Here is a 19,443-nt window from a genome sequence, read left to right as displayed (position 1 = left end):
GGCCAATGTCCAGACTAAAAGACACAGTTTTCCACTTCTACCTTGGGATGGCAAGAATTAGCAGCATTACTAGACTTAAAGTCACCATGGAAGCATACCTAGAAGTCTGTGTCTACAGGAGCATTTCCAAAGATATTTACCTGAGCAAGGAGAGCCACCATGAACTCAGGCGGCACTGTCCAATGGGCTAAGGTCCAGAGCTGAGTGAAGAGCAGAACAGAGCCTTTGCACTGCTCTGTCCCAGCTTTCTCATTGTTAATACAGCCTACGTTCTAGGAGAAGGCATGGAAGATGAACTGGGAGAGATGGGCCATGCTGAAATGCGAAAGTCCTTGCTTAGTATGATGGGTTCCAGAGTTACAAAAGATATTTAAGCTGGAAAAAAGGTGATAGACGCATAAGGCCATTTTAATGTATTGCTATCATTTTCTCTAACGGTGTCCAGTCAAGGTACTTGCTCTGTATCACTTACAGGATCATAGTAGCCTATTTTCCAGAATTTACTGTCCCAGGAAAGAGCATGGCATTCCGATCTGTTGAAGCTTGTAGGCTCCTGTTCCATCCTTCTGTCCCACTTTTCAAGCCAGAGTGCTTTAGTGGTTATCTGTTAGTTGTACATCCCCCAAGTCTACCATGGACTCCCAGGACATCTTTGCTCACAGCCCTCTTTCAAAGCCCACTGGAAATGCCCGTTTTGTAAATTGCTCTCAGCCTTCAAGAAACCACTCACAATGCAAGTTCCTCTGACCTTCCCTTGACACAAAAATGAGATGAAATCCTTTTCCTGGACTCCCTGGCATCTGGTTTATGCCGATATCATTAGAATACACATGACACTGCCTGGTGATGGTTGTTCAGAAGCCTGTCTCCCAGGTTAGAATGCAAGCTCTATCGGAGCATGAGGCCATATTGTATATCATTTATACTCAGCTTGCAGCACCATATTTGGCACATGTTAAAATCTCAATGGATGGTAAATGAAGACATTGCTCTTTTAGCAAACCACTTTTCTGGGCCAGGTTTCCGTTCCTGCATCAAGGTAACTGCTATCTTTACCCAGCTGGAGATTTTAAAGATCTATGGCTCAGGAACAGCTGCGCCACAGTCACCAGAGGGACTCAAGCACATATTTAGACTAGACTGGCCAACAATTAGCATATAAAGCCCGGCATGTGCTTTAAATGTCCTCCCCCTTCACTTCTGTACATATTGGGACCTAAGCAAAGTACTAAAAACACACTTAGAGGGAGTGATCTTAGGGTACACTATTTCTATACTTAAAGTGGGGATTTTTTTTCCCTCTAAAGATAGCCAGTATGTCTAAAAGAGAAACCACAGAGCACTATACTCTTCTCCCATAAAGTGTTCGAACCATCAGCCATACTTCTATTTCTCAACTGTGGAATTCACATCTGTTCACTTTTTTAAAAATCAAGTGCCCACATGATTTTAGTCAGAATCATCACACTCATGAATTCCTTTGGCTCTAGGTTTCCATTAGTATTTCTTAATATTCTTTCATGCAGAGTAAATTTGCAGTTTCAAGCTCAATTTTTTTTTAAATTTTTGAGATAATAATATAATTACACCTGTCCACTTTTAAGTTCTAAGGAAAGAGTACCATGGGCTCGGCCTTGTACCTCACCATCCTCAACTTTTAAACATTCTTAGCAGCCTGTTGGAGCTTTCAACTAGAGGTTTTAAACACCAGGACATTCCATGGTGTTCACTGCAGAGTATGGAATACCTAAAACTTCAGTAGCCAGGTCCTGGAGGACTTCCTGGGGCATCTGGGAGACTGCTTATATGACAGACTGCACAGAGCACTAATACTGGAGTACATACTGATATCCCCAGGATAATCTTAGCCTGTTTGAAGGACAAGCAGCAAACTGTTTCAAAAAACCATTGTTGTGAAAGGCGTTGGGAACTGAGTTTTAGAGTTTCATCACTCATTAAAGTGATTCATACAGAAAAGGGCAACGGGGGTGGGGTGAGTAGTTCAGTTAAACGAGGCACAAGTTAGCTGACAAGTACTGTGGGAAAATGGGGGTAGGGACAAAGGAAAGGCAGAGGAGTTGACTATAGCAGGCTAGGTGGGAGATCATTTGACAGTTTAGAGGGAAAGTGGAAATCGTTACCTCGTTAAAAAGGAAACATTTGACAGTTTGGGTATCTTTATGTGAACATTTCTCTGGACATAAGACTTGAGTGCAGTTGGGGGCAGAGGGGAAAGGAACCCCAAGGATGGGCAGCAAATGCTTTCCTGGTTATACTTTTTAAAGGAAAAATTTGAGAATTTCATACAATGTCTTTTGACCATAGTTTAATATTTATGCCCCATTCACACCCTAACACCTTCCAGAGTCACACCCATCCCCCATTCCTCCCCCCCCCCCCCACCAAACCTGCTCTCCTTTTGAAAAACAAATAAAAAGTAACCCACCAACTCCAATTTGTGCTGCCCAAATAATCATGAGTGCGGGGCCAACCTCTGAGGATTGGTTGACTTTCCAAGAGCCACACCCTTAAAGAAAACTGACTCTCTCTCCCCTAGAAGCCATGAACCGTCAATAGCTCCTTCTGGGCAGGGTGGCTTGTAACCTCCCTGCCATTCCATACTTGAATGTTGGCTGGCTTGAATTTGTGCACACAGCCACAGCTGCTGTAACTTAATGACAGCAGCACTTCTGGCTCTTAACATTTTCCACCCCCTCTTCTTGGGATGGTCCCTCAGCCTTGGGGAGAAGCTAGTTGTGTTTGAGCACTCTGCACTTTGACCAGTTGATTTCGATGTAAACCACTGTCCACCGCACAAAGAATTGTGTCTGATGAGGTCTGAGAGATACAAATTTTGGGGGAAGTTTGATACTGTGTCTATTTATTTAGCAGAATAATATATGCAATATAATGTGTAATAATATAGCAGTTGGGTCCTAAAGGGCAAACACCTCTGTGAGTGCCTATTTCATAAAACATTTATTGGATACTCGGAACAAACTAGGGATATGCACCAAGGAGAAACAGGTGACTTAATCAAACTTCCTGGAGTTCACACTCCAAGGAAGCAGCTCAAATTAAAATACAAAGGCAGAAAGCATCTCATTTCTGAATAGGGTAACCTGGAGGCTGAAAAGTATCTGAAAATCATGAAAGTAGTGCTCTCTACTAAAGAAAGATGCAACTGGGACCAGCGGCATTTCTGGTTCTCCATGAATGCTGTAAGCTTAAGTACTGGGGTGGGGGGATGCAGCTGATTTCTGAGATGGATTCTGGATACAGCTGGTAAATCAAACTTCACTTCTTTTTGGCACTAACGGGGCTGGATTCTGTCTGGCAGTCAAAGGCTGCCAAATTCCTGATTTACGACATTGCCTTTCCAATGAAAAATAGGTATAATGAAAATAGCTTATGTCTTACATAAACTCTTAGCAGTATCACACACATATTAAATAGGACCCCTAGTACTTTATTGCACATAGACTGTCACACTGAGTTAAAACTGCCATTTCTTCTTCAAGAAAAAAAATCTTGCTTCTTCAATGTTTCTATAAAAAACATAACCTCAAAACTGTAATGTCTGTGAAGAATGTGTGCCTGAATTATGAAGACTATATATGTGTACCTGGTACCCACAGGGAACAGAAGAGGGTGGGACTGGAGTTACAGCATCGCTGCCACCTGATGCGGGTGCTGACGATGACACACTTGCCTGGTGTAAGATGACCTGTCCAGTCATCTCTCTAGACCCTACAAGATGTAGGGCCAAAGGTGAATTCATGTCCAAAAGAATCAGTTTTGCTGTCCTTTGATTTTTCCTTTATGCACCTAAGACATGACTTTTCATAAAAGAAAAACTGCCCCTACTTCAACCCTAAGTAAGTCTTAAAGCTTTGTATCTCGACCCTAATGTTACATCCTGAAGCAATGTAAAGACTAGATGAACTGTCTTCCTAGGTAAGAATGGCCTCCCAGGACCACCTGGAGGAGGTAAAGGTGATCTGGGATATACTCCCCTTGTCATCCCTGATGTTACTTCTGGCTCATCTGGTTACTTTTTCTTAGCTTTCTTGTACCACTCATCCTCTTTCTTCTGCTCACTGGGTTAGAAATGTGGATCTTACTCTATTCCTTTGGCCAAAGAAAGCTGAACAAACCCTAGAAGACTGGGGTGCACGTCTAACACAGCATATACATGGGATGCTGGAGCCCAACAGAAGCGTGGTGACTGACAGTAATAAACAATAATAACAGTACTAAACAATAAACCTTTTCTCTATGTTGTGATGCAGGAATACATATATGCCAATTTCTTCCAAATTCCCAAATGTAGTCCACGTGCATCTATCTACTCAGGTCTGTCCAATTTAAAAAGTTGATCTAAGTTTAAAAAGTAAGGTTAAAACACCTACACAGTTCAAGTTAAAAATACTGGTCTCAACAGAATTAACTGGCTGGCAAAAATTTCAAACAGATAAGACAAAGTAGCAATCCAGCTGAGTTTGCCCAGTGTGTACAAGGCCCTGGGTTCAATTCCAAGCATTGCCAAAACAAAACAAAACGAATGGCACCCCAAATGCAGAACTACAACTTAATGTGTTTTAATTTTCCTAATTTGATATATCAAAACTTAACTTCATGCATAATATTGTCTGAAATTTTTATTCTTTGGATAGTTTTCAATCAACAAATTTGTATTTGGACCACTTTCTGCATATGGACTAAGTTGTATGCACTTTCTACTCATTATTTATCATTTCTGAGTTATTCAAATTGATTACGCATTATAATTTAGGACATATTTTAATATTCCCCCTACAATGTCAAAAGGGAACAAGTAAATACAGTTTTAATTTTTTTAAATACCTACTGCATATAATGACTTTCTGCTAAGAAAATGCAAGTTAGCAAATCTAGAACAGGAAGCAATGTATCAATAATTAAATAATTAAAGAGAAGACAAATCTCAGTAATACAGATATCTATTTTATTAAAAAAGTTACAAACAGGTGGACTGCAGGGTCGTCTTACAAAATGACAAGAATGAAATCTATTGGAAAAATTTAACTTTTACAAATTTTCATAGGTAATTGTTCAACGTTTGTACTTGTTATTCGAGATTTTACCATTCACTGATAAAGTTACAGTACATTAGACCCATGATAATAGGTTACATGATTTTATTTGCAGAGCCCTACTGCAGTGATTTGAACAACTCCTAAACAAATGCCATAGTAAAGACAAGACATATATTGCATTTAATATTCATTTCTTACCCTAATAAGCAACATGCAATCTATTGAGGAAGCTAAAATAACTTTTGGTCCCTTTTCTTAAAATGTGCTGGAGAAACCACCTTTAAAGTCATTTTTCCCCTGATTCCTGTGATCCTAAGTGAATCCACATGAAATTTGCTGCTGAGGTCAATGACAATGAACACTGTGATAGAGATAGAGGTGACAGAAGGTGAAGAAGGGAAGTAGGGAAGAATCTCCATAGGAAAGAAATACTGTCTAAAAATCAATCTGCAGAAAATTGAAGTCATCATGAAAGATTTGATTCCTTTAGGATTTCACGGAACTAGTAATGATGAGCCACATCACTTAAGCTACTCTGAAATGAGTGTGTGTTTTTAAAGTGCAAACTTAAAAGGATTCATTTCAAGCAGTTTGTAAATAAGGAACAACGTTTCAATCTCCTCTACCCTTATAATCTTACCATCCAATCCCAGATTGAAGAACAAGAGCTCACTTTGAGGGAATCTGATCAGGAATCAAATGCAACACGATTTAAAAAAAGGAAATCAAAGCTTAATCATTTTCTACTCATTAATCAGTGGCCATGCTGACCAATAAATCACATGAATGTAGATATCACTTTATTTGAACACCACACACAATACAAATTTAAAACTGCCACACCCTTCCACAAACCATCACTGCATATAGTAGAACTTTTCTTGACAAAGTTATTGAGCTATTAGTATAGATCAAAAGTATAGTTTTGGTTTTCTTTTATTTAGAAGCATGTTCAAATGACTAAAGCTGGGCTCCTAAAATGGAGAACTTTGGTGCAGTAGGTGAGCTGCAGTTACTAACTTCTGCAAATTAAAAGCACACAAATAAAACCAAATAAAAGCCCAAGAACGAAATACTGTCAAACTTACACAATTGAAAAATCACTGCTAGAAAAAGCACTGCTCATGATGTTAAAACCGAACAAAAAGGTTACGCATTGTAAGTTTTCTTCTGTTTCTATACCTGTGTTACTAGTAAAATGTTCAAGTATTCAGACAAAATGTGCTGATTAGGTAAACAACATGGAAGGCAATGGCTATTAGAAAGCACATTTGCAAACGTGAAAACAAAAAACAGCTGGAGACTCGGCGCTATTCTCCCTCCTGACAGATTTTTGTCTCGACTACGAACATGCTTCTTGAAAAATGACTAAAAAGCAGTTGTGATAGTGCAAGAAAACATTAACAAATATTGCTTTAAACTATTGTTCAGAAAGACAAATAGTAAGAACTAGAAAGTGTGTATGATTTTATTTGAATTCAATTTTACATGTGCAGAAGTCAACCAGATGTCAATGACAAGCCTGCCAGGCAAAGCTGAGCTATCTCTGTTTAGGTATACAATTAATTTACCATGGACACAATATCCCTTTTCAAAGGCATTGCTAAATAGGTCATAACTAAGTTTAGAACTTCACAGAAAGGAAAATGTTACTGCCTCAATTCAATGCTGCAAATGAGATTAACACACGTGAAGGCCTAATGGAATCGAATAAACTCTTCAAGTAAATGCTGTACAGTCAGTCAACTCCCAATATCACCTGTAACTTTTAGATTGGGAACTACAAAACACTTCACAAACTGCACTTGAAGAAAAGGGAAATTCATCCATACAGGTAAAATGTGATCTTTAGTTTCTTTTTACAACACTGCCACACGTAAACAAAGTCTCAAAGTATTAACCAACCATTTAAAGGAGAAAGATTTTACAAATAGGATGAAGCATTGGTACGAGGTAATATACAGAAGTAACCATTGTTTAAGGCTCAATTTTTTCTCCATTATATCTTTCTTTTAAAAGGCATTGAGTAGGTAATACTGAGTTTGAGTAATAAATACAAGGTGAGAAACTGATTAAAGAAATCAACATATTAAAAATTAATCCTTTCATATTAGCCATCAATAAGAACTTAAAAAGCTAGAAAAGGACAGATTGATAAAGAACCGATTTTAAATGTATGGTAAACGTGCTAAGCATTACTGTTAAGGTCCTTGGATCTTGAGGGCCAAAGACCTTATGCACTTCATTAGATGTATGGCAACATGCTGTAATAGAGACAGGTTTACCAAGGCTCAGTTCTGCAACCCAGGTTGTAAAGTTCTCCAAAGCAGCATCTGTGCAAATTTCCTCTGAGTTTTATCTGCAAGTGAGATGAAAGAGATTTCATGAAAACCTAAAGCTATACAGTAGACTATCCAGAAACTACCCTGACAACAGTTCCACATGTGTGTATGCATGCATGCTGAAGGTCACTAGTATGGGATCTTAGGGTGTAATTTCACTGTGTTCTCCATCAGTTTAAGTAACAAAATAATTTTCTGAACAGATCCAGAAGAATCACCAAAAAAGCAGATGTGTAGTAAGGCTGTACCAGATCAAATACACCCACTGTGTCTCTGTTACTTGTTCTTATGATACCATGACACTTCCTCCTTATACGTATGTGATACTAAAGACATTTGAACTGATTAAAATGATCTTACAATACACAAATTGGGTCAAATGGTACTTCTGATAAAATGATCTTACAATACACAAGTTGGGTCAAATGGTAATTCTGCATTGAACTCGATCTGTTTTTATTATAACTGGAAATGGTGATAGACTTCAATGCTCATTATGACTTAACCTGTTACTACACTACTTCTTCCAAAGTTTGGATTTGTGGAAAATTTAGTATGATTCTGAGTGTAGATACTTAAACCTTGACAGTGACATGCAGCAGGTCACATACCCTATTCTGATCTACTCTTTCTATGGACACCCTCCCAGTCACAAGAGTTTCTGTAATAAAGACTCCTCAGTTTCTATCCTTATAGCTGACACATTTCTACCTTCCATTTAATACTGGGGGAAAAAAATCACTCAGACAAACAGTATGTCTTTCAGTTGGGCTGAGTCACCAATCGATTTCTAGAGGAATGAAATTTTGTTTGTTGTTTAATGTAGAAGGTAAAAAAAAATGTTCATACAGTCAGAAACAAAAGAAAAGCAACTATGAAAGAGAGCCAAGTGAAGTTGGTGTAAGATGTGGTGGAAGATCTCCACAGGCTCTAGTAAAGTCTACAAATGCATACTTTTAAATTCATTTGACAACTATACTTTTATTAGTGTTCAAATAGCCTGAGAGAATGTGTTCTAATTAGCTGTATCATAAACATGATACTTTGAAAGAATTTCCCACTCATCATTATTGAAATCTGCCACCTAAACGTATTAGGAAATTCTATCTCTTTAAAAACTATCTTAAAAACTTAGTCTTCTTGAAAGTCAGACTTAAATGTGGAAAGCTAAATATTAGATTAGAATATGGATTACGTTTGAGAAAGTTCAGTTTCCTTATCATTAAAATACCGAGAAAAATTCTCACAGGTTGCTATATATGTCATACAAGGCAGTGTGTGAAGGCACTCCATAAACTGAGTACATAACATGAGGAATTGCTTTTATTTCCCAACTGTGTTATTGATTTTTAAAGCACTAGGATCAGATCATCAGTTTTTTGATATCTACACTAAGGACATTCATACTTTTCAAGCTGTTAGGACGCATATATTTTTTACACCAAAAAGTATTTGATTATTTATATACGATATTAGACTTTTCACTAATTAGTATTAGACTTCCCCTAATTAATTCAAAACAGTGTAATATAAACTCTAATTTGCATATTTCAAAATAAATATACAAGAGCTTGAATTTTTCAGATATGATTATAACATCATATTTAAGTTATAAAATGTGACGGTTTAATACTCAAACATCAAAGTGACAAAATACATACCACCAAACAGCTTATTAATCACATTGTACATGAAATAAAAACTAAACTAAATGTCCATAACTTTCCACCCAAAAAACTGTGAGTTACATTTGGTCTATCTGCACACTTCCAATGAAATCCAGCCACACAGAGAAAATCTGAGTCACAATCAACAATATTAACATTGAGCATACCCTTAAACAAAGTAATAAGGGTCACTTTTCAAGAGAGCAATACATTATAATCCTCTGCAGCAATAAATTCTGTGTCAACTTCTTTCATTAAGCCAAAAGAACAGCGTCTCTCTTATTAGGAACGTTCAAGATGGAAAATGTAAATATCCTTGCTGTAAATGACAACCAACTGTTTAGTTTATTAACACTCTCATTCACTTAAAAGAAAATCACTTCAGACTCTTTAAAGGCACCCAGGCAGAATAGTATATGTTCACTCTCAGGCTATCACCTGAGACACCCTTGCTGCTTTCCTTGTCCCACATGCCATAAAATAATACTTAAGCTACCAGCCAGCAAACAAATGTTAGTTCTGACAGCTTCTACTCAAATGCTCACTAAAGTGTTTAGTTTTATTTAGTACTTTTTTCTCTTAAAATACTAAGAGTAAAAGAATAAAAGGAAATAATAGTTCAAATACTTTCTCAGAAAATGAGAAAGGATCTCCCAAGTAGAGTAAACTGGTACACAAATGTACCAAACAGACCTGAAAGAACAAAGATCATTATTTATGTCAGCCTGAAAAAAAAAAAGGGAGATTCTTGATCCGGGACAACACACATCATTTCACGAGGCAGCAGAATGCCCGGGATGGTAACAAAGGATTGTGAGGGGCTAGTAGTTCATGAATGTCTTTTTTAGCTTAATAGATTTTCCATTTTTAAACACAATGGTTTTGACTACCATAATTTTCATAATCGTGGCAAATATAGATGTGCAACCACAGTTACTTTTTTTTCTTTCCCCCCCCTAGTTTCAGACATTTGAAAAGAAATGCTAAAGATTTAAGCAAGGAACAATCCTAAAAGATAAAGTTCTCTTTATAGCTTTACTTGACATTTTCATATTTGAGCTAAATATTAGTTATATCGATGGAACTGCTACGTCATAGCGGCATATTTTTTATTGTTGTTGCTACCTATCTTGTTTTATTTCTTTACTCTAATTTACATGAAGCTTATTGGCACTGGAATAGGAAGGCCAAATCATTAAAAGATCATTAAAAGTATTCATTGCCTCTGATTAAACAGACAGCAAAAGGAGGTGGAATCATGCTGGAAGGGAAGTACACGTGCTGAGTGTGTACGATAAACCCAGGGTCAAAGGGAAGGGCTTGGATATTGTTCTTATTGCCTAGAACTAAAATTGCCAAATGTTTTCACATGATGAATTCCATTCTAACATCTCGAATACTGTCACCACATCCACTGGTAATAGTGTGAGGCCAACAACACAATTCCAATTGCTAACTTTGAATCAGACCAAGTACGGTTCCCCAAGACTGTAAATAGTACTTTCTGAAAGCACTATTTCCAATACTGTAGCTAATCCAACGAATGTGTGCATACGGTTTTGATTGGATACAATTTTCCAACAACTGACAGGACTTCAATTTTTCTTAGTTGCATATATTCTGATTTGTACAACTCCACTGAGAAATAATCCCATGAGGAGAATTGTTCAGTAGTAAGGCTAGAATGCTTTCTCAGTGGCAAGTCTCCAACTTCATGATGCAATTTTTGTTAATTCTACTGACAGTTCATTCTAAGTCAGGGAGGTAATGGATTAAAACTTAGAGGCTCACATACATTTCATTCTACAATAAAAGTCTAATGTTGAGGTGAGAGGAAGTAATTAAAGAGGTATACAGTCTCTTTCTAATCAGGCAGCCCCATACCGTACGTGTAATTGGACACCCATCTCCTCTGAAATAAGTGTCAAACTGAGAGCCTTGTGGGGTGAATAGGGCTGGGAATAATCAAGGGAGATAGGGAAGGAAAACAGCTCTGTGCATCCCTAGTACCCCAGGTCTACTATAGGCTCCAAAGCATACTTTTCCCCAATGCAAATCCTCTCCTTTGGCTCACACCATGAAGAAGGGACTGTTTCCCCACTTCAAGTGGCATGCTCAATAGGGCAGGGGAAAGAAGATGCCCCTTGACAGCACTGCACTTTCTGCAACAGAGATCCGCCCTAGGCATCTCATCCGAGGAATATTTACCTTGGACATGAACTGCCAGCCTTTTCAGGTACATGTGATGCAATCTTCAGGATTTTCCTTTCACATTTGCTAAACTACCATATTTAGTGAAAAAAGCAAAAGGTATGATGAAACTGTTATCAGTCTACATTTTTATTAAAAACCCTGGGAATCTGAATCCATCCTACTCCATTTAAGAAATGCTAAGCCCAGCTAGAAGAAAATCCCATTCATAGATGGTTTAGCCACCCAGGAGCCTTTGTTACCATCCCAGGCATTCTGCTGCCACGTGAAATGACGTGCTAGTCTTGAATCAAGAATCTCCCTTTTCTTCAGACTGACATATCTAATGAACTGGGGCTGACATAAATAATGATCTTTGTTCTTTCACTTTGCTTCCTGGTGTTTGGTACTGTGCTGCACCGTTTACTGTACTTGGGAGAACCTATTCCATATCATGCTGAGGGAAACGGTAGAAAATTTTTCAGACCTTTAGGCCACAGTAAAGAATACATTTTCCTCCTTGTATTTTAAGTTGTCCTCTGTAACGTTCATCAGTACTGGACTCTCACATAAGATTGCTTCAAGTGTCATTTTAAAACACTCTATTTGCCAAAAGGTTAGTCCAAATCATCACATAAGGGATAATTTAGTGCACATCTCCCTTCTTTTGGGGAAATGGATGGAATATTTAAGAGTAGTATTATGGCCTTGCTTCAGATTCCTTATGTTTAGGGAAAAACTCTACCTTCCATCTGCTGCACCATATCCATTTTTCAAGGCCTAACTCAAATGCTACTGTTTCCAAGCTACTTAGGCTCACTGGTTCTTAACCAGGGGTCCTTCTATCCCCACACCCATGGGGATATTTTGCAATTTCCAGAGATAATATGTTTTGTCAAAAGTGGAGCATAATATCAAAGCTACTGGGTAACTGCCGGGGATACTGTTGAACATTTTGATGCCCTTCACATAGGGCAGCCCTCAAAAACAAAAGCCCAGAGTACCCAGCATTTCTGCTTTCACCTTCCTCTCAATGTCCACACTGCTCTCCTTTTCTTCTTTTATAGCATGTTACTGACAAAACAGGCCTCCTTCTCAATACCATTATGTCCAAACGGCACACTGGAAACCGAAATAAAAGCCACCAGATGGAGGAGTTACTGTCTTAAGGACTAAAACAAGTGTTCCAACACAGACCTAGGCTTTTATCAAACTATGGCTGCCTGGTGAGGCAGTTCTTCAAAGTGCTTGCTAAAAACCACTGTGGGTCAGTAAGGAAATCAGGATGACGGCTGGCTGGGACGAAAGAATCTGCCACACTTCCTAATTTACAATAAAGCGTGTGCCAATGAGAGGGAGAAAGGGGAAGAAACAATCATGGGAGCCTGGCTCTGAAGCAGGTGTTGGGCAACAGATCGGCGACCCAAATTAAAGGGTGTTAGGAAATAAATGAGGGATTATCAGGAACCATTCTTAGAGCACTAATAAAATCGCCCCTCCTCAGCTAAACACAGCAGCAACTATGGTCTTTCTGTCTTAAGTACTATTACCTCTAACTTCATACAAAGTATTTTTCTAAGATGAAGGACAAACACTTCTCAAGCCACCTTTACTAATCAAAGTTTGATCATCAATCTAGATCTAGAACTGACAGCCTTCAGGGCTCCATGACTCACAGGGACTCACAATCCATCACATACTTGTTCAGGTAACAGTGAGGAAGGACAACCACAACCTCCACTGTCCTCGGGTTACAGACCTGCATACCGCTCAGTTCTATCTGATTTTGGTGTTTGAAAAAAAAAAAAAAAACCCTGCATATAGTGCACAGTTTTAAAGGAGCCTTCAGAAATCCAGCTGATTAAGGTTTTATTTTAGGGGCCACCCCTTCAGCCATGCACTGTTTACAAGAACAAGAACAAAAAAAAAAAAAAATTAAGCAGAAAGCTACACATCATTACAAAGTCATTTAATAAAAATGTGTAATTACTGGTATCAATAACATGTGAGTTTAATATGTCACTCCTCAAGAAACATGAGCATAGTAGGCTTGGTACATAGTAGGTTTGGTATAGTCAATCCCACTTATGTACATATCCCTGTAAGTAGTGGGATAACTAAATTCATGAGAACACATAACGTGAAACAAACTCAGACATAATTTACAATAAAAAATTTAATGATATCTGTACGATTGATCCAATTTCCAACAGGGGTAACAATTGACCCTATATGGATATGAAACTAATTTTGCTTTTACCCTCCTTTCCTACATTGATAGCAAGAAGAAATATTTTATGGGATTTGGTATCCCATAAAATTTGCTTAATTTGGTGTAAAGATGGTAAAAGTGCATCCAATCAAAAGCCTTCTGTTTAAAAGTGTGAGAAAAGTAGAACTTAATGGCAAAGATGCTATCAGTATATAGAACTTGTTGAAACCTGAAGCTGGTTTACAATTCAAAAGCCAGATTATAGAATCAAGAATGTGGGACTCAATCATCTACATATCTGCCTGTTCCCACCTCGGAAACTACACTGGATGGGCGACACTATCAGTGATACATAAGCTACACTACGCTCCCAACACTGAGTTTGTAAAAAACCGATTTAGCTAGACATAATAAATGAGTTTTCATCAATGTTTTTAATAGTTAAAGGCTGATGAGTGAAAGCATTTTGAATAAAGCACTATTGTCATCCTTCATTTTCAAAGATGATACTACCTGACAAGAGTCCTTGTCTAAAGACAGAAATTAGGGACCATGAGTCCTTTCTCTGGGCAGCCCAAATAAAGGCAGACCTTTGGTTAGGAATCGTGTCTGCATCTGATATGCCTGGTGCCATTTGCAAAGCTGCTTCCTAGACTGGAGGTCAGCCCTGGCTCAGAAAGGTCAGTTACATTCCTGATACTGTCTTGCTACTCTGGCATTTACTATGGTTTTCTTAGTCTTCCACAGGATTGGTGGTTTATATGATTATTTATGTGCTACTCTCAGTGAGATTATTTGCCCGATTACAATCCAGCTGAAAAATCAACACACATATCCAATCATCTCATCTTTAAATGCTCGAGAAAGTTTTGCATAACAACCTTATTTTCTCAAAAGTTCTTAAAAACCCTACTATCATTTAACATAAGGTGTGAGGGTTTCTTATTGTTCTTAGCTGCATTATTTATTAAGCTGAGTAGAATGCCTCAGGTGCACAGGACGGTTCCTTCTGACACACCACAGATGAATTAAGCAGATTTTCATTTCATCAGGTATTCGGAATGAAGTGAAGGGACTTTGTGGCTGTGCAATCTGTTATTACCAGAGGTCACTTAAGTCTTTACGAGTGCAAGATACAGATGAACTTGATTAAATAATCATTCTGTTAAATGAAGTACTCGAGTGATTAGAAAATTGGTGGTTTCAATTATAGTGGCTCTCTTGCCCAGAATATAAAAGTATTAACATCAGAAATTATTAATCATCTTGTGATAGTATTTTTGAATGTTCTGCTGTGCATCATGGACACTAAGACTGCCGAACAGGGGAAAGATATACCATGGGATGAATCATCCCCTCCCCTCCAAATGTGATCGAGTAAGGCTGAGAAGGAAGACTGGGAAGCCACTCCTTAAAACATTAAGTTGCATCACTAGCAATACACATAACTTCTTACCTTTCTTCTGCTTATCTGCAGTTTAAAAAGGTTTTCTGCAATGAATGATGATGGTTTTATGCTGAGGGAAAAAATGTTATTTTAAAAATACATAAATTTAAGGTGGCATCAAATGTATGGATTATTACTATTAACCAGTTGTTTATTTTGTACTTGATCAAAACCATAAGGCCAGCTGGCCCATACAATTCCACCAACAACTAACCTGCTCGGTATGGCCATGATTGAGGTTTTCTTTTTTTTACTGGACAACACAAGTTGTACAACACTGATCTTGCTTCTCCGGCAGGGATGAATAGTTCATTTGCCTGACGATCTCAGCAAAAAGTTCATCCACCATTGATTTACTTTTTGCTGATGTTTCCATGAAAGGACAGCCCCATTCTTGAGCCAGAGCTCTGCCTTCTGAAGACATAACCTCTCTTTCTGGTTCCAGATCCACTTTGTTTCCAACTAGGATTAGTGGAACTTTTTCATATCTCTTCACTCTCACAATCTGATCTCTCATTGGCTTGATATCCTATTCAAACAATCACAAAGGAAAAGAACAAAATTATATGTTTGCATTCCAGAGCAGACGTGTTACAATATCATAAAAATCATTCCTTGGTGATTATATAACCTAAAACCACACACTGACAGAAAGGCAACAATGTCATCCCCCCCCCCACGGAAGTGAGAATTAGATAATCTCCACAGGCACTAACTAGCTGTGCTTTTTTGCATCAGGAATATAAAATGCAAGTTACACACTGACCTTAAAATTCATCTAACCACTGCCCCCACCCTCTGTCTATTTCAATTAAAGAACCAAGTCCCCAAATATGATTAATCCATTTGTACACACACTGTTAGGCCAGCTCCCTAAACCTGCCTAATTGTCATCATTCCTCGTAACACCTGTTAACCCAGCACAGGATGGCAGCGTCTATGTAACTCCTAGTCATTTAGCAAGAGGACTTAAGAGAAAGTGTTTTATGAAGGAATAACAACAAAAACACCCAAAAAGCACCCCCCAAAACAAACCATTTTGTAATGCTTAGAAATCCAGTTTTAAAAACAGATATACACATAAATATTTCACTTGAAATTGGTCTGTCAAACAACTGTGGTAACAGTGAACATGTCCCGAGGACAATGCATGTGGGCTCTGGATGAGAAGTCATGTATTTCTTTTCCTATTGCCTCCCTACCGATTTTTCACATAAGGAATAGAATCTCAGCTGCTTCCCAGTAATATCAATTTTTGGAGAGAACTGTATTGATATCAGACAATATTATAGGTTTAGGCTGGGCACTTACACATAAATATATATTTGAGTGATTACAGTAAAAAGAATACTCACACACAGGTCTCTGAATCGTTAAACTGCTTTTCTGGGCTCCCTGATGGAACAAGTTTAGCTAAGAATACCAACTTTTGCCTCAAAAGAATCTGAGTCTGTTGAACAAATGCCACAGTTCCATATTCCACATTTATGTCTAACAGAAGTGGCTTCAGTGGAAGCCTTCGGAAACACCCTTGCAAAGACTCCCAGCCTCAGGAGAGTCTGCTGATAACAAACAAATCTCCTGAGGATCCCCTAGATAGAAAAGATCCTTAGTATTTCCTGGGGGAAACGATTGTAGGGTACTTTTGTTTGGAATTTAGATCTACCAAAAACATACTTGAATTCATTTACCCAGAACTTACTATCTTTACAAAGAAGTTCTTAAAGTGGTTACAAGGTTACCGGAAAAATCTCGATATAGCACTTTACCCTCAACTCCTAAAGAATGTGAAACTAGCACTTAAGATTTCCTAAGTAAGCAACATTGAGTGCATACCTTTAAATGCAGGGGGAAAAAATATCCGTTTCCTAAATCAATGGTGGTCAATATTAACGGGTCAATATAAGGTCATTTATTTTCAAAGAATAAATAGCACAATTACTGCATCTCTTAAAATAACGCTAACTTCAGTCTGTTTCCCAGTAAAAGACAGGACGGATTTTCTCAAGCAACTGGACCAGATCCAGGTTGGCTACCCCACTGGGATAAGAAATCTGCCCGTGCTCAGCGTTCCCAGTCCCACATATTTTCTGTAAGTATAGGCTACGATGGCAGAAACGATTTGGATCAAGGGCAGAAAAGGAGGGTCACTCTCACTTTCTGTTGGTTATGAATCCTAGGTCCTAGTCTTTTAGACGAGTAACTTCCTTTGCGGCTGCGTTCCCCCAAGTACAAGAACCACGAAAACAGGACTTGTACTCATTTTGCAGCACCGAGATTTAGGATTCCAGTTGAGGAACTTCGAAGCAAACAGAGAAGTGGAGGAAGGAAAAGCAGGCACACAGGTTTTTATCTATGTGTAAGAGATAATGGACTTAACAATTTCTTTCTCCGTGCTCCATTTACTGGAGACTGTGTATGAAATGTTTTGTTGGGCACGTTTTAATCGAGACTTGTTGAATTGAATAAGCAACTTCAGCGTATAGCGAAGGCTAAATATACTAGGCTGACCTACTTCGTTTTCACTTTTCTTTCCCTTAAAAATAACTTTACAATATTTGTCGATGCCTGTTAGTTTAGCACTCTCTACAGAAACAATCCAGTGCTTTCCACGCCGTGACAAACTTTCAGAAGCCAAACACACTTATTAACGCACAGCCCCGGCAAATCAAAAGTACATGGAGGATTACCACACCCCCTTCGAAGAAATTACAAGACTCGGTTTGATTACCTGAAAAGACTGTTGATTAACCAAACTATACACCAGGATGAAGCCTTGGCCGTTTTTGATGTACAGATCTCTCATGGAGGCAAACTGCTCGGTTCCTGCGGTGTCCAGAATTTCCAGTACTGAGGGGGAAGAGTCCACTTCGATCTCTTTGCGGTAGAAATCTTCAATGGTGGGGTCATATTTCTCAATGAAAGTCCCCGTGACAAACTGCACCGTGAGGGCAGATTTGCCAACCCCTCCGCTCCCTAACACCACTACCTTGTATTCCCTCATGAGTCTCACCTTCGGCAAGTCCTACCCAAGGGGGAGAAAATAACACCCCGCTAGCTGCGCTGCGGCCAGGCGAGGCGGAAGGTGGGCGGAAATGTGCGAACTGGGGAGGAGAGCGCCGAGAAGCCGAGGGCCCAACCGGGGACGAGGAGGAAGTTCCAGGAGGGGGAGGGGAAAGAGCCCGGTGTCGGGTGGGTGGGGACGGGAGGGTAAGGCCCTTCCTATAGGAACCCGAGGCCGGCCCGGGGGGCGTGGGGAGAGGCGTGCGCGGCCGCGATCAGCCGAGCGAGGGTGGGGAGCACCCCCCACGCGGGCAGGGGCGGGGGCCTCGCGGCCGGGGGCTGCCCGCCACCCCTGCTCCGGCCTGCACACAAAGGGGCCCGGGGACCCCCGCTTCCTGCTGGCGCCGCTCGGCCCCAAGTCTCGGGGCCCCCGGCTGTGCTGCCCGCCGCCGGGGCGGGGTCTCTGGGTCCCCGCTTCCCGCGGGGGTCGCCGGGCCTGCGATGGGGAGGACGGGGAGGGGGGCGATCGTTAGGATCTCGCCCGACCTCCGCGCCGCCGCCTCCCCCGGAGCCGCCGCCTGCGCTTACCCTGCCGTCCGCACGCCCCCAGCCTCCGGGGAGGCTCCTCCGTCAAGCCAAGGCCATGGCCACCCGGCCGCCCTGGCCTTGATGCTAGGGGACGGGAAGGGGGCGGGGGCCGACCGGCGGCGGCGGCGGCCGCAGGGACTCCAGCCCAACCCACCTCCTCCTCCTCTTCTTTTTTTTTTCCTTCGCCCACCCCCACCCCCCCCCCAACCCCCAGCATAAACCCGGAAGGGTTTCCCTGACACATTGGCTGAGGTGCCCCAGTTCCCCGAGACTGGACGCGTTCACTTCCGGTGGGGAAAGTCCCACCTCTTCTTCGGGGCGAGCCGGGTGGCGCTGGGGCCGCGCCCTGCTGAGCTAGCCGGGCTGCCTGGCAGGGGTGCAGGTCGGGGCAATGGCCTTGAGGGAGGGCGCTTCAGTGAAACCGAAGGCTCCCGGGCTTTCACACTAGCAGCGACTGGCCGATCTTTCTCGACCTCTGCACCGCCGGAGTCCCCTTGGCTTCTAGGCGTTCGGCGGCTGATTCTGAGGACCAGTTCCCTCCTTGGCCCTCGCCAGCCAATAGTCTAGCGGCCCAGAGAACACCAAACATCCCTAGGCTGGAAGTTGCTAGGAAAAGAAAACGATTGAGGAAGTTGATTTTCGTTGCTGCTATTTCTGCAACTTCATATTTTTCCTGAGCACTGTATGCCAACGACCCTCAGAGTTGGTTGGGGCTCTAATTTTTTTTTTAAGCTGGTGTTTTAGTCATCTATGCCACTTTGTGTTTTATCAGTTGCCGTATCGGCCTCACCTCCCTCAGCAAACACAAAACTCTTTTTAAAAAGTCTAAAGGGTCAGTCAGCATTGCAAGTACACTGTATGGTGGGCTGTTCTATTTTGTTTCGCATAGCGGAAATGGTAACCAGTATTCAACAAA

General features: G+C 40.4%; 2 protein-coding genes across 2 annotated transcripts in view; both read right to left on the bottom strand.

Moving 5' to 3' along the window:
* Frmd7 (FERM domain containing 7) overlaps positions 1 to 3,739 on the bottom strand; it is a 95,256-nt gene extending 91,517 nt beyond the window's left edge. The window contains exons 1-2 of the mRNA XM_051178814.1: positions 3,626 to 3,739; positions 141 to 272 (exon numbers count right to left, since the gene is read on the bottom strand). Of these exons, the coding sequence (XP_051034771.1) occupies positions 141 to 272; positions 3,626 to 3,739 (246 nt within the window). The remainder of the gene's footprint in view (positions 1 to 140; positions 273 to 3,625) is intronic.
* Positions 3,740 to 4,966: 1,227 nt separating this feature from the next.
* Rap2c (RAP2C, member of RAS oncogene family) lies at positions 4,967 to 18,117 on the bottom strand. Its single transcript, XM_051178811.1, has 3 exons — positions 17,668 to 18,117; positions 15,151 to 15,465; positions 4,967 to 7,437 (listed from the first exon to the last, which is right to left on the bottom strand). The coding sequence occupies exons 1-2, from the start codon at positions 17,938 to 17,940 to the stop codon at positions 15,187 to 15,189; spliced, it is 552 nt and encodes a 183-aa protein (XP_051034768.1). The 5' UTR covers positions 17,941 to 18,117; the 3' UTR covers positions 4,967 to 7,437; positions 15,151 to 15,186.
* Positions 18,118 to 19,443: the final 1,326 nt, after the last annotated feature.

The sequence above is a fragment of the Phodopus roborovskii genome, unplaced genomic scaffold (genome assembly GCF_943737965.1).
Source record: "Phodopus roborovskii unplaced genomic scaffold, PHOROB, whole genome shotgun sequence".
NCBI classification, from domain to species: Eukaryota; Metazoa; Chordata; class Mammalia; order Rodentia; family Cricetidae; genus Phodopus; species Phodopus roborovskii.
The sequence above is the reverse complement of the archived record's forward strand: the minus strand, read 5'-3'. Positions and strand labels throughout refer to the sequence as shown.